Raw genomic sequence first — 13,463 nt, 5'->3', positions numbered from 1 at the left:
TCACTGTCGCTCTTCATAACTGAACAACGCCATGGTCCGCATCACCACCTGGAATGTCAACGGCATTCGCAACCCGTTTGGCTACAAGCCATGGAGCAACACGAGGACCTTCAATGCCATGTTCGACATCCTCGAGGCGGACATTGTCATCATGCAAGAGCTGAAGATTCAGCGCAAGGATCTGACGGATGACATGGTCCTTGTACCTGGCTGGGACTGCTACTTCAGTCTACCAAAACACAAAAAAGGCACTTTCCACATTACACGGTCCTTGATCAGCGGCCTTGCACTAACACAGTCCAGGCTACTCAGGTGTTGGTATATACACTCGCCAATCCATATGCGCGCCCATTCGCGCCGAAGAAGGCGTCCTGGGCGCTCTCTGCCCTCCCGGCTCGACGACATCGTACCGCAACCTTCCTGAATCTGCCAGCATTGGCGGTTACCTCAGCGCCGCGCAAATCGCCGATCTCCCTCCCGATCTCGACGCTGACAGCCTCGACTCGGAAGGACGGTGTCTGGTGCTTGAATTCCCAGCCTTTGTCCTCTTCGGTGTCTACAGCCCAGCGAACAGTAATGGCCTACGAGATGGTTTCCGAATCGGCTTTCTCACAGCGCTGGAAACAAGAATACGGAACTTGACGAAGATGGGCAAGCATGTGATACTTACGGGTGATCTCAACGTCTCGAGAGATACCATCGACACGGCCAGGGCAGAGGAGAATATGCTGTCGCAAGGCATGACGCATGACGAGTATCTGAGCACTCCGAACAGGCGACTCTTCAATCAGCTCTTATTCAATGGAAAGGTTCCTGGTCAACGAGACGAGGGGAGAGAAGAGCCGGTCCTATACGATCTGTGTAGGGAGTTCCATCCTGACCGCGAAGGAATGTTCACACACTGGGAGCAGAAGATCAACGCTAGGCCGGGCAACTTTGGTTCACGGATCGACTTCATACTGTGCAGCATCGCGATCAAGGACTGGTTCAAGGAGGCGAACATTCAGGAGGGACTGATGGGATCGGATCATTGTCCGGTGTACGCTGTGACGAAGGATGTGGTGCCAATGTCACGGATATCAACGACCGAAGAGTACGGTGCTGAAGAACAGATGCATGTGTTGGACTTGATGAATCCAGCGGGCATGTTCAAAGACGGCGTGCGAAAGCGAGAGTACGACATAGTCAAAGATGTCCCAGCACTCAGCGGAAAGCTCCTAGCCGAATTCACGAAGAGGAGGAGTATCCGAGACATGTTCACCAAGAAGCCTGCCCTACCGAAGTCTGCACCAGCGCTTACGCCACAGATTTTCGACGAAGAAATTCCGACAAGGGTAGATGTCATGTCTACTCCCAGTACGAGCCTGGACGACTCCGACAGGGACCTTAAGCTGGCGATCGCGGCTTCCATGGCGGACATGCCTTCAGCAGTTGATAGTCACCCTGCATCAAGCCAGAGCCCGCTCAAATCGGTCGAGAAGCGACGCGCTTCGGCATCAGCATCGCCAAACAAGCCAGTCAAGCGGGGCAAATCCAATACCACAACTACATCCAAAGCCTCCAAGGGGCAGCAGTCGCTCAAAGGCTTCTTCCAAAGCCGAACCAAACCTGCTGATGCAGAGCCCCTCAAAGATGCAGCACCGCCCGCCTCGCCGTCTACGAACAACGATGCTCCCAGCCACTTCACCAAAGACATGCCTCCTCCGCGGTCGCCCATAAACTCTGAATCTTTCGACTCCGATCCGCGTGCCTCCCAGGAAGCGTCAAAAGAAGGCTGGACAAAGCTCTTCTCCAAAAAAACAGTACCGCGGTGCGAACACGGCGAGCCTTGCATCTCATTCACGACCAAGAAACCCGGCATGAACTGCGGAAGACAGTTTTGGATGTGCCCTAGACCGATTGGACCGACGGGGCAGAAGGAAGTGGGTACGCAGTGGCGGTGTGGGACGTTCATCTGGTGTAGTGATTGGAAGGGTAGTTAAGAGAAGGGACATAATACATGGATACTGATAGATGGTTCTGCTAGGCTATGTATACGCTGGCCTGCGGCTCGCATGGGTTCTGCTTACGATGGCGATGCTATTATCCTCAGGGTAGTTGTGGAGACTGAAGCTCGCCGCGGGAATAGCAGGCAAGGTCGAAAGTGTCTGCATAGATACAGTGTCACCTATCAGCCTCGGCGATGAGATTAATGATCGCGTCGAGGCAGGTAGAAGGAGGTTGAAATTTACAGGGCAGTCCATGTCAGGCCGTACCAATATGTCATGTTCAACGGTGTCAAAAAAGCCATAATCAGCTATAGATACTCAGCTTTAGATCAGCTCGCCATCTTCATGTTCACAGGCTGGAGTCTCGAGTATGAAGGTAATGCGATGGTAGCGTCCACATCTGGTGTCGGATAGTTCCGGGTGGGCATAAGAATACTGGCAATTGTTGACACATCGCTCTACTAAGATCCTCGTTATCCAAGCACGCTCGATGCACTAAAGATGATTGATAACCTGCATCCGAAGAGATGGAAGACACGATGCCAGTATTGTCACGAATACGACTGATCGACAATGGCGTGTTCATTCACGGCTTCTGTCTTGATCTTTCACAAGTCGATATCTATTAGGAGTGGCCACCACGGTTGATTGAGACGTGCATGTTCTCGAATCCAGATTGTTTCAACATTCTATGAATTTCCACCCAAGCCTTTGTGAAGCTAGTGCAAACGAGGTAGGTATTATATGTCATCAGGCTCAATGTCCCCATCTTGCTTTTTGTCGGCCCGTGGGCCTGCCTCGCAGACAGGTATATACCTCCACATAGCCGTACTAAAGTACTACCGATAAGTGTTAGAGACATTGGAAACAGTAAAAGGCGATTTCATAAGCGCTTTGCAGAGGCTGGAACGTCTATGAGCTTTCCAGTCATATCCCTTTACCCCAGACTTGACTCCTCGCAGCCAGGGCCTAGACGTCACCACTGGTACGTTGGTCACATCCAAAGCTATCAAAAACGTGTATGAGTTTATGAATATATTTCACTCTATACTTATTAGGTTTAACATAGAAATGCATTATAAATACATGCTACTATTTCTATTAAATTATAACAAGCGATCTGTTAACGTGACAGTTTGACTACTGTGTACAAGGCTATAGAAACTTCTGTTAACTTATCTTTGTATACTTAAGAGTCTTTCACAAATTGCTTCTCGGGCTAGACATGAATTTGTGTTGGCGATACTCCTGCCAGTCAGCCATCGATTTCAACATCCAACTCGACACCGAACGATAATGTCATACCTATACGTCCCATCCACTTTATAGAGACCCCAGATATTGATGAATACCCTATGAATCGCCTCCGCGTATGCCGAGACTCATCAGAGTCCTCCAGCACATAGGCGCACTCGGACGAGTGGCGAGTCAGTTTCGGCCATTTCGACACCAACACACCACCACCCCTCCAAAACCGCAGTGGCGGAAATCTCAGTACATGATTCATAAGTAGTCTGAAAAGTCTGTCAGCTTCACTAAGAGATACTGTAGAACGACCTCAGTGTCAGTACTGTAACGCCACCATCATGCAAGCCCGTCACACCCTTTCATGCAGCCACCAACATTACAATCACATGATGCATACATCTCCTCACATGTCAGCTTCAGGTCACGTCGTTAAAGCAGGTCAGTAAGCAGATCACTGAATATTGTTTCCAGATCACGCCAGGGAAAGAGGCGAGTTTGTTTTTTTGTGTGCATTTTTGGTATCTTTTAACTATCTATTATTTGAGTCGTTCTGTTCATCTGGTGCTGCGCATACGTGCACGATCGATGATGTGTATGCTACGCCGTATAAGACACTAGGGTTTGGACGGGGTATCTGAAGTAGTGACCACGAACCATATATCGTCGTGATCGAGGGAAAAAACACACGCTTCAACCATGTTCTCATCATCAAGACTCAAAAGCCTCTTTTGTGGGATCGCGTATCCTGTATGCACATTGCCTGAGGTATCGTGGGTTGTGATCGTAATGGTAATGTAATGGTAATCTAATCGTAATCGTAATCGTAATCCGGGAAACGAGTGGAAGGTGTGCTTGACTGGGCGCTTCATGAGAAGGTGGCAAGCTGGTGACAAGCGAAAGACTTTTGGGTGCGCTAAGAGCAAGGGGTGTTGCTAAAGCAAGGGGAGTGCCCAATCGAGACGTAGAGACAAGCCGGTTGTACTGCCAAAGGAACGCAAATGGTATGCGGAGCAGATCGACAGAAAACGGGTGACGGTGTGGGGAAGTCGCCGGTCTTACAAGAAGCGCGAATCGTTATTCAGTGACATGCAGACCTCTGGTATATGTACTTTCCAGACGAGGCTTGGATGCTTGAGGCATTCCTAGTAGGTGTCATGGACCAGGGCGGGCAGAATGGCATCATCGTCTGCGCCATCGCGAAAGGCAAAGAGGTCGTTATCAGCTAGCGCAAAGTTTGCGTCCATGTTGAAGTTGAAGCCGAACTCGTTGTCAAGGCGAGCATGACGGAAAGACTCTGAGTCGTAGGTGATGTTGGCAGACACTGAATCTTGAGGAAACATATCGAGCATGTCGGCCACATCAAAGAACGGAGCGAAGTCGTTGACGAAAGGATTGCCAATATCAGGAGTGATGTCGTTGACAGGAAGCGCATTCTCATAGGTCGAGCTAGGCGATGATGTCGCAATGTTGGGGTCGACTTGGGAGTTGACAACCTCAGGAACAGTCGAGACCGCCGATGCGCGCTTAGCCTTGCGTGACTGGCGCTTCTTCTTCTCGCCTGGCTTCCTAGGACTGTACTTATAGTCCGGATGCTGGCGCAAGTGCTCTTCCTTGGCCGACTGTGCGGCAGCCTGCCAGGGCGCCTTGCCAGTTGGTCCAAGTTCCTTCCACATGTCGGAGCAGAATGAAGCTATGACATTGTAAGCATGTTATGTTAGAGGTGGGGAGTACTGTGTACACTTACATAACTCTTGAACAGTGAGCTGCGGGAACTCGATTTTCAGATCCTTAGCCATCGCGTCTCGGAAGATGATCCAACAATTCATTGGTCGGGGAGCCTTCTTGATGATATTGACAGAAATGGCGTCCAAGCCGATAGCAGAATCGCTTTGAGTCTTTACCAACTGATAGTTGGGTTGGACCTGAGGTGAAGCTGCGTTGTTCTTTGGCATCTTGACGATAGTGTGTGAGGTTTTGGTGGTCTCCATGGGAATGAGATCAATAAGCTTGATCGGCAATCCTGTCTTTTCGGCCAAGGCCTTCTTGAAGAGCTCTGCTACGCCGTTTCCGAGCAGAACGGGGAGGTTGTCCGGGATGATTACCATGGTATCGCCGCGTTCGAAACCTTCAGCGCAAACGCGAAGAGCATTTTCTAAACGGCCCAGTGCGTCCATGGCGAGCTGAGGCATTTCGCCAGTGCCAGCGAGAGTGCGGTGGATCTCAGCGTCCATTATGGTGAGGAGTGGATGTATGGGCTGGAGAAAGTTGTTGTTGCGGAGAAATTAGAGCAATTGCGAAATGAGGAAGGGTTTGAGTAGTGGGAGTTGGTGGTATTTCGACGAGATGGTGAGAGCAGACTTTGTTTGTGGCCGCGCCAAGGCTGAGCAGGCCAGGCAACGAGTCTGCGCGTTTGCAATGGTCAGTGCATCCGTCAACAGCAGTATTTCCTCGCTCACCTGATGAGACAGTCTCAGTCTCCTTCACTTCGTGAACAATCCCTGATGGTCTCTTCTAAAGCGCTGTTAAGAGGGGTGTTTTTGCATACTGAGCCTTCTCACAAATGCTATCGGTTGTGACATACACTGTGATGAAACTTAGGGATAAAAATGAGATGAAGCTAGGGAAGCTCCCAGCTTTTGTCTGCTAAGTGGTATTTTGAGACAAAGGAGATAGCATCAAGCCACGCACGAGGCAGCGCTAAGATACGTGTACCTGATTTGACGGGAGGTATGTCACTAACCAGATGCTGCGCAAATACGGCAACCCCTTGCATACACGACACAAGCCATGGAATTCCAAACATGTCGGTCGTTTTCCAAAAAAAAAGACTCCTGGTAATTCTCATGACGACATTCCGTTCGGCTTGATTTCCTGTGTGTTTTTTGAAAGGCTCCAATCTCTGACTTGGCCTTTCCAGTCTGCGATGCGTCCGTCACGAACCCTGACTACGACAACTCTGACCTCCGCTCCCTCGACGTAACATTTGGTGCCCCCGTCACCTTCTCTTAGTGACTCATCAGCGTTTTCTCGTGATCCTATACCACCACCGCCCCACAGTCCTTCGCCAGCAGGAGGAGCCGAGTGTGTGTCCTCGCCAGCAGGACTGAAGGTGTTGTTAGCCAGGTGTTGGGCTTTGTACCATGTCTCTTCTTCGGAGCCAGAAGGCACGAGTTCAGCAACGCCATTGATGGTGGCGCTGATGCGACTCAGAGACGCGGTGTTCATGCCAAGGAGAAGTTCGGCCAAGGATCCCGAACGTGGTGCTGGACCTGACGGCGAAGGCGAGCGACCCGGCTGGCTCAAGGTTGGAGGGCGGTGAGATATCCAGTCATGCACCAGGAGAGAGACTCGAGTGTTGGCCTCGAGGTTTTGTGTCTTGCGGGACGTTGAAGGTGTTGTCATGATGATAGTGGGAGTTGGAGAATACGGAGTATTAGGTAAGTAGGTGTAGTTCATCAACGAGACATGGGGAATGTTTTCCGAGCATGTCGCAAGATGGAGCTGTTTGCAACTTATTAGCCCGGCGCATAAGCATATGAGGGATCGGGAGTGTTGGCAATGCACGTGTTTGTGAGGCGGGTATAAATCACGACACTTGGTTGGAAGGGTTTGGGGGAAATGAAGTGCTCAAACAAGCGAGGAGAGAGGGGGTCATATGAGCATGCGACGTGTTATTAAATGTGATCCCGATGGAAGATTGAGATGAGACAAGATAAAGGTGTTTGGGAGGGACTCACAAAGCGGGCATTCTGAAGGCAGGTTACCACCTCATCTGGTAAGCCGCTAGACATGGCGAGACGGGGCCGGAGGTGGATGAAGACGAGTCAAGAGAGGCAGGCTGCCAAAGGTAGATGGTGCTGCCGTGCTTGATCAGGCGCGTGAGGACGGTTGGCAGAACTTGACGGGGGGAAGGATGACGTTGCGTGGAGCTTGTCCGTGCAGCATCTCCGCCTCCGCCGAAGCGCGCGGCATTACGCATTCCGACGGCGACCCGACGACACGCAGCCATAACCTCCTACCACAACAGCCGCGTCTGCGATGGCCGCCCAGAATGCAATGCCGCCTATGGAGGGCACCGAAGGCCTCCATGCCGACCCGAACAGCGTATCGTCGCCGACGCACGATGGTGCCCTCGGCTCGCCCATGGATGAAGCAACTCCCACATCGCCTGAACAAGGGAGCGCACCCCACAACGCGCAGACGCAGCAGCGCGTGCAAGACATCTTGCACTCAGACGTGGGCGTCTCCACTCTGCTGAACCGGCTCAAGGCCAGCATTGCGAGCGCCAGAGTCAGTGGCCATCAAGCCCGGCTCTTCTGCATTCCGATGGCTAACACGCTGGGCAGGACTTTGCCAGCTTTCTCAAACGCCGGGGAGCTCTCGAGGAAGAACACGCCGGCAGCCTCAAGAAACTAAGCCGCCTGACGCTCGACGGCGTGCGGAAGCCTGACACGCGGCACGAGAGCTACCAGACGCAGTTCGAGCAGGTCCTCCACGCAAACGAGCGCATCGCCGACAATGGCACCCAGTTCGGCCTTGCCCTACACGCCATGCACGAGAACCTGCTACAGCTGGCCAACAAGATGGACACGAGCCGCAAAACTTGGAAGCAGCAGGGGCTCTCGGCAGAGAACAAAGTTCAGGACGCCGAACGGCTGGCCGAGAAGGCCAAGGCCAAGTACGACCAGCTCGCCGAAGACCTCGACCGCGTCAAGACAGGCGACACAGGTGCGGGCAGGAAGTTTGGCTTGAAAGGGCCCAAGTCGGCCGCCCAGCACGAGGAGGACCTCCAGCGCAAGACACAGGCGGCAGACCAGGACTATGCCAGCAAAGTCCAGACGGCACAGGTCTCCCGCAAAGAGCTCGTCGCGACTCTACGGCCCCAGGCCGTCTCTGCGCTGCTGGATCTCATCAAGGAAACTGACGCTGCTCTGACTATGGAAATGCAAAAATACGGTAAGTCCACCTGCTTCTTGCATCAACTTCGACTGACGCTGCCGTAGCCTCGTTCAACGAAAAACTTGTCGTCAACAATGGCCAGGTCGTCAGTCCACAGCCATCCAAGGACGCGACTACTCAGGCCCCATCCAGCATCAACCAGCTCATCTACCAGATCAACAATGAGCGCGACTTTGACGAATACATTCTGAGCCATGCCTCCAAAGCACCTATCGCCAAATCCGAGTTACAGTACCTGAAGCATCCGACACAGGCGCAGACGCGGTCACATCCAACACCACCTGCTGCTGCGAGTAGCAACCGACGTACCTCCATGCAGCTGCAGAGTCAGCCGCCGCCCTCTTTCTCCATGCCGCAGCCAGATGCCAACCCTCTATCGCCTCAGGGCCCTTCCAGTCTCGAGCCCTCGTTTGGGGGCCCCGCACAGCTACCACCTTCGTCGTTGCAATCGCAACCACAGCCTTCCCAAACGCCACACTTCAATAACTCGCCCTACTCACCCGTGGGGTCCACACCTTACCCACAGTCAGACTATCCTCGTGGACCTGTCGGTCAGGCTACGGCACAGCAGACTAGCGGAATCCTATACAACAATGCCCAACCCCCGGTCAATCCCGTCTTTGGCGTCACTCTGGAAGACCTGTTCCACCGAGATGGCTCACCCGTACCCATGGTAGTCTATCAGTGTATTCAGGCTGTGGATCTATACGGACTGGAAGTAGAGGGCATCTATCGTATCCCTGGAACCTCGTCGCATATCCAGCAAATGAAAGCTCTCTTCGACAGTGGTAGGTGAATATGAGAAATCGTTAATGCGTTCGACTAACACTATACAGACGCTTCTCAAGTAGATTTCCGCAACCCAGAGTCGTTTCAGCACGACGTCAATAGCGTGGCTGGTTTGCTGAAACAATTCTTCCGCGAACTTCCGGATCCACTGCTCACCCGCGAATTCTACGGCAAGTATATCGATGCTGCACGCATCGATGACGAGACCATGCGACGTGATTCCATGCACGCGCTAATCAATGCTTTGCCCGATCCGAATTATGCGACACTCCGTGCCCTTGTCTTGCATCTGCATCGTGTGCAGCAATCTTCCGAGGTTAACCGCATGAGCACCGCAAATCTGGGTATCTGTTGGGCGTAAGTCATCACTCGACCGAATCCATGCATCAACTAATCTCGTATAGGCCGTCCATAATGGGTCCCCATAAAGGCAACAACATGGCCGATGCCGGTCTGCAAGCCCGCGTAATCATTACTATTCTTGACAACGTGCTCCAGATATTCGACGAGGACTGAACACCTATCTTGCCTGGGTAGGGACTTAGTTCTGTTATGTTTTTACAATCTCAAATCACTTTTCTGTTACCCTCTAGGTTTTCGATATCTAATCCAGAGTAGGGTCCGCTTGCGCGGGACGGCTATCGCACCCGTGAATAGCACTTCGTGTATGATTATAGTTGAGTACAACGAAAGCAGGGGCCAAGCTACATCATAAGAAGTTCTTGTCGCTACTTGCTGCTCGCCAAGGGAGCAGTCAGGGATAGCGAAGTTCGAGGTCGAGGTTGGGAAGTGAATTGATCCAAATGGTCTCATGCTAGTCTCGGGGTATCTTGGGCTTCTACGACCATGTCAACAGACTAGATGCAAAGAATACGACCATGAATTTGAATTTGGCCTGAAGACGCGATCAAAGTGTTCTGCGCGACATTGAAATGTAGACGCACCTCATACAAGGAAAAACCCGAACAGGTCTACAGACTACATTGACCCAAAACCTTGCAAAGTAGGTGACCCAACGTCAAAGTAGGCTCCAGGCTGTTCAGTTTTTTCCTAGGTTGGCGTGGACGCGTCACGGAGATTGGGGAGGTTTGCAGTGGGGCGCGCTTACCCCAGTGCCCCAGGCGGATACCTAGGCAGCGGGACGCTAGTGAGGTTGACAGGGAGAGCTGCAGTAGGCTGATTGAGGGGAAGCTGTGCTGTAGCCCGCCCAAACCGACACAAACAACACCACTACTCCACTTCCTACACGCTGTCGGCATTGGTGTGCAACTTGACCTCACCCTCCAGCTTCGATCCTGACCATACCATCATGCTCACACGCCGTGTTTGTGCCAGTGTGCGCGGCATCCTCTCCCCGCCATGTGCCACCGCCGTCCGCTCTCAGGCCTTCAGTACTGGCGCTCCAACACAGAGCCCGGCTAGAGCTCCTACCCTCGCCGACATCACACCCGATAGTGCTGCCAGCTTCAACGAAAAGCAGAAGAGCTTCCGCGACGGTCTGGTAGCTGCTCAGAAGCGAAAAGAACAGGAAGAGAGTCCGTTGCACGTCGCCCAACCTGAATTGCCCAAGAGCGCTGACGTGACAAACTACAGAAGATGCCCGCGCCCGTGAGCAAGAACACGGCAAGAAGAAGGGCGGTGCGCTATCCTCTCTCATCTACGGCACGCCCGAGGGCCGCGAACTCGACAAGGACATTGAGCGCAGCTTTTCTCAGGTCTTAGCTCGCGGCAAATACGTCCACTCCATTGTATTCCATGAGGTACTGCAAGACAAGGTCGACGAGTACACCGAGCTAGTTGGAAGCTGGTACCCGAAGATGGCGTCTATTCCCGAGAACAAGGTCCATCTTGTAGGCAGCTGGAGGACTGAAGTGGGAGACTGCAACACCTTTGGTAAGTCTGCAACTCGCGCCAACGCTCGCTTTCCTCTCAATAATGCTGACTATGCGCCAAAGTACATATCTGGGAGTACCAACGCTACGAGGGTTACCACGAATCGCTACACAACATCCAATCCCATCCAGAGTTCCCTGCGTTCGATGCCAAACTCAAGACCTTGATCAAATCCAAGCACAACTCCCTCATGCAAGAGTTCTCCTTCTGGCCTACGACACCGCCACGCCAGCTCGGTGGCTTGTTCGAATTGCGCTCGTACACACTACATCCTGGCAATCTGCTCGAGTGGGAGACACATTGGCGACGTGGCTTGAAGGCCAGACGGGAAGTCATGGAGGGTGTGGGTGCTTGGTTTGTCCAGATCGGTGATCTGAACACAGTACACCATCTGTGGCAATTCGCCAATCTGGAGGAACGCAAGGTCCGTCGCGAACAGAGCTGGAGTGTGGAAGGCTGGGGCGAGACAGTGCACAAGACCGTGCCGCTCATCCAGACCATGAGGAGCAGGATCTTGATTCCTTGCTCCTGGAGCACTGTTGCATGAGCTTCGATTGCACCGATCAAGCCACTTGTCTGATGTACGACCAAGTAAATGGAACTGTACGCTGCTTACAGTGAGAGGGTGTCATGTCTGCCAAATCATGTATATGAGCAAGATCGATCACAATGTTCCAGAATGAGACTAGTATCGCTAGTGGAGTCATTAAGCCTCCGGCATCTAAGTGGTGCGAATTTGCGAAGGGCTGCATCAATGTCGATACACATTCGTAGAACATGATGATTTATCTCATCCGTTGTGCACAGCGAGGTGGCGATCGTACCTGACATACTGTTTTCGCGCTAAGAGGTTGCCAAAACCGGCGGGCAGACGGGAGGCTACGTCATAAGATTTTGCGCTTGGCACACCACCCACATAGCAACAACAAGTGCCGCCCAAATCACTTTCTCTGCCAGAACCCCACAACAACCCGCCAACAGTTGCTGGTGCTAAGCGAATTACACACCATGGTGTACATACGACAGGATAAGCTACCAAAGCTCAGGGAGTACAAGTACTCTGGCGTGGATCACAGCTTGCTTTCACAATATGTCCTGAAGCCTTTCTACTCTCATGTGGTCATCAAATGTTTTCCTATGTGGATGGCGTGAGTATTTTCAACATTCCATACAAAGCAATACTAACAAGTCTTAGACCCAACCTTGTAAGTTCGGCATTAAAAAAAGATTTTATACGTCGAACCGCACCGCTGGAGCTCCGTCCTTACTTACATGATGCTGCAGATAACACTCTCTGGGTTCGGTTTCATCATAGTCAACTTCCTCACCTTGCTTTGGTATACACCGACCCTTGATCAAGATTGTCCGCCATGGGTGTACGCCAGCTGGGCCATCGGACTGTTCCTCTACCAAACATTTGATGCTGTGGATGGGAGTCAGGCCCGCAGGACTCGCCAGAGCGGTCCTTTAGGCGAGCTGTTCGATCACGGAGTCGATGCGATCAATACGACACTGGAAGTATTGTTGTTCTCTGCGACAATGAATCTTGGCCAAGGCTGGAAGACAGTCCTCACGCTCTTTGCATGTAAGCCAGCACCTTGACATTACTTGTTTTGCATCCTATCTTGCTAACTACTGCAGCATCTCTGACATTCTACGTGCAGACTTGGGATGAGTATCATACCCATACACTGACTCTTGGTGTTATCTCTGGGCCAGTTGAGGGTATCATAACCTTGTGCATAGTGTACGCCTCAACAGCTTACCTTGGTGGAGGCAGCTTCTGGCAACGCTCCATGATCCAAAGTCTCGGAGTGAAAGAGCAAGGGTTCATTCCAGAAGTGCTGTACAACCTGGCATGGAACGAATGGTATATGGTCTATGGAGGAGTTGTGCTCGTGTTTAACACTGTTTCGAGGTATGGACACTTACCACTGCACGAACCGAGAGGCTGACAATGTCACAGCGCGCAAAATGTAATGAAAGCGCGTCGTGCCCGTGGTCAAAAGGCGCGAGTCGCTCTCCTGGGTCTTCTTACCTTCGGGGCGGCTTGGGTTCTCATCACGGCGTACTTGTACCTGCAACCTATGATCCTGCATCACCATCTGGTTCCGTTCATCTTCTACGCTGGTCTCATCAACGCGTACTCGGTGGGTCGCATGATCATCTCTCACCTTACGAAATCCCGATTTCCTCGAGGCAACGTACTGATGTACCCTCTCATCTACGGAGTGATCGATTCGCTCGGGCCATGGCTACAGGAGCACATTGGTGTCGGCTGGCCAAGTGCCTTGGGCAACGATGTTTATCAGGTTGCCTTTGTGTTCATGTGTCTAGGTCTTGCTGTCGGTGTGCATGGAAGCTTCATCGTGGATGTTATTTGGACGATCTGCGACTATTTGGACATCTGGTGTCTCACGATCAAGTACCCCTATCAGCCGGTAGAAGAAAACATCGAACGGAAGGGACAATGACGACCAAGCTACTGGGCCTCAACCACAAGGGGAGATGGAAAGGGCTGATGGGATCAATACCACTGTAACTTCCTTTGTTTTGGGGTCTTTGCGCACGCTTGCAGGAATTCAT

The 13,463-nt window shown here is 52.1% G+C and overlaps 5 protein-coding genes across 5 annotated transcripts; 3 read left to right on the top strand and 2 right to left on the bottom strand.

Annotated features, from left to right (window-relative positions):
• Nucleotides 1–31: 31 nt before the first annotated feature.
• On the top strand, nt 32–1,982 carry J4E93_001626 (uncharacterized protein; the record flags this gene model as incomplete). The annotated part of the gene is made up of 2 exons (XM_049339576.1): nt 32–248; nt 304–1,982. The coding sequence occupies 2 exons, from the start codon at nt 32–34 to the stop codon at nt 1,980–1,982; spliced, it is 1,896 nt and encodes a 631-aa protein (XP_049203533.1).
• Nucleotides 1,983–4,378: 2,396 nt separating this feature from the next.
• J4E93_001625 (uncharacterized protein) lies at nt 4,379–5,467 on the bottom strand (the record flags this gene model as incomplete). The annotated part of the gene is made up of 2 exons (XM_049339575.1): nt 4,379–4,926; nt 4,981–5,467. The coding sequence occupies 2 exons, from the start codon at nt 5,465–5,467 to the stop codon at nt 4,379–4,381; spliced, it is 1,035 nt and encodes a 344-aa protein (XP_049203532.1).
• A 610-nt stretch (nt 5,468–6,077) lies between these two features.
• Nucleotides 6,078–6,638, bottom strand: J4E93_001624 (uncharacterized protein; the record flags this gene model as incomplete). The annotated part of the gene is made up of 1 exon (XM_049339574.1): nt 6,078–6,638. The coding sequence occupies one exon, from the start codon at nt 6,636–6,638 to the stop codon at nt 6,078–6,080; it is 561 nt and encodes a 186-aa protein (XP_049203531.1).
• A 636-nt stretch (nt 6,639–7,274) lies between these two features.
• On the top strand, nt 7,275–9,500 carry J4E93_001623 (uncharacterized protein; the record flags this gene model as incomplete). The annotated part of the gene is made up of 5 exons (XM_049339573.1): nt 7,275–7,526; nt 7,583–8,192; nt 8,240–8,983; nt 9,032–9,341; nt 9,389–9,500. 5 exons carry the CDS (start codon nt 7,275–7,277, stop codon nt 9,498–9,500), a joined length of 2,028 nt encoding a protein of 675 aa, XP_049203530.1.
• A 793-nt stretch (nt 9,501–10,293) lies between these two features.
• J4E93_001622 (uncharacterized protein) lies at nt 10,294–11,424 on the top strand (the record flags this gene model as incomplete). Its single annotated transcript, XM_049339572.1, has 3 exons — nt 10,294–10,519; nt 10,578–10,877; nt 10,940–11,424. The coding sequence occupies 3 exons, from the start codon at nt 10,294–10,296 to the stop codon at nt 11,422–11,424; spliced, it is 1,011 nt and encodes a 336-aa protein (XP_049203529.1).
• Between the last annotated feature and the right edge of the window lie 2,039 nt (nt 11,425–13,463).

The sequence above is a fragment of the Alternaria ventricosa genome, assembly GCF_023758065.1.
Source record: "Alternaria ventricosa strain BMP 2768 chromosome Unknown scaffold_2, whole genome shotgun sequence".
NCBI lineage: Eukaryota > Fungi > Ascomycota > Dothideomycetes > Pleosporales > Pleosporaceae > Alternaria > Alternaria ventricosa.
Note: the sequence above shows the minus strand (reverse complement) of the source record. Positions and strands in the feature narration are given on the sequence as shown.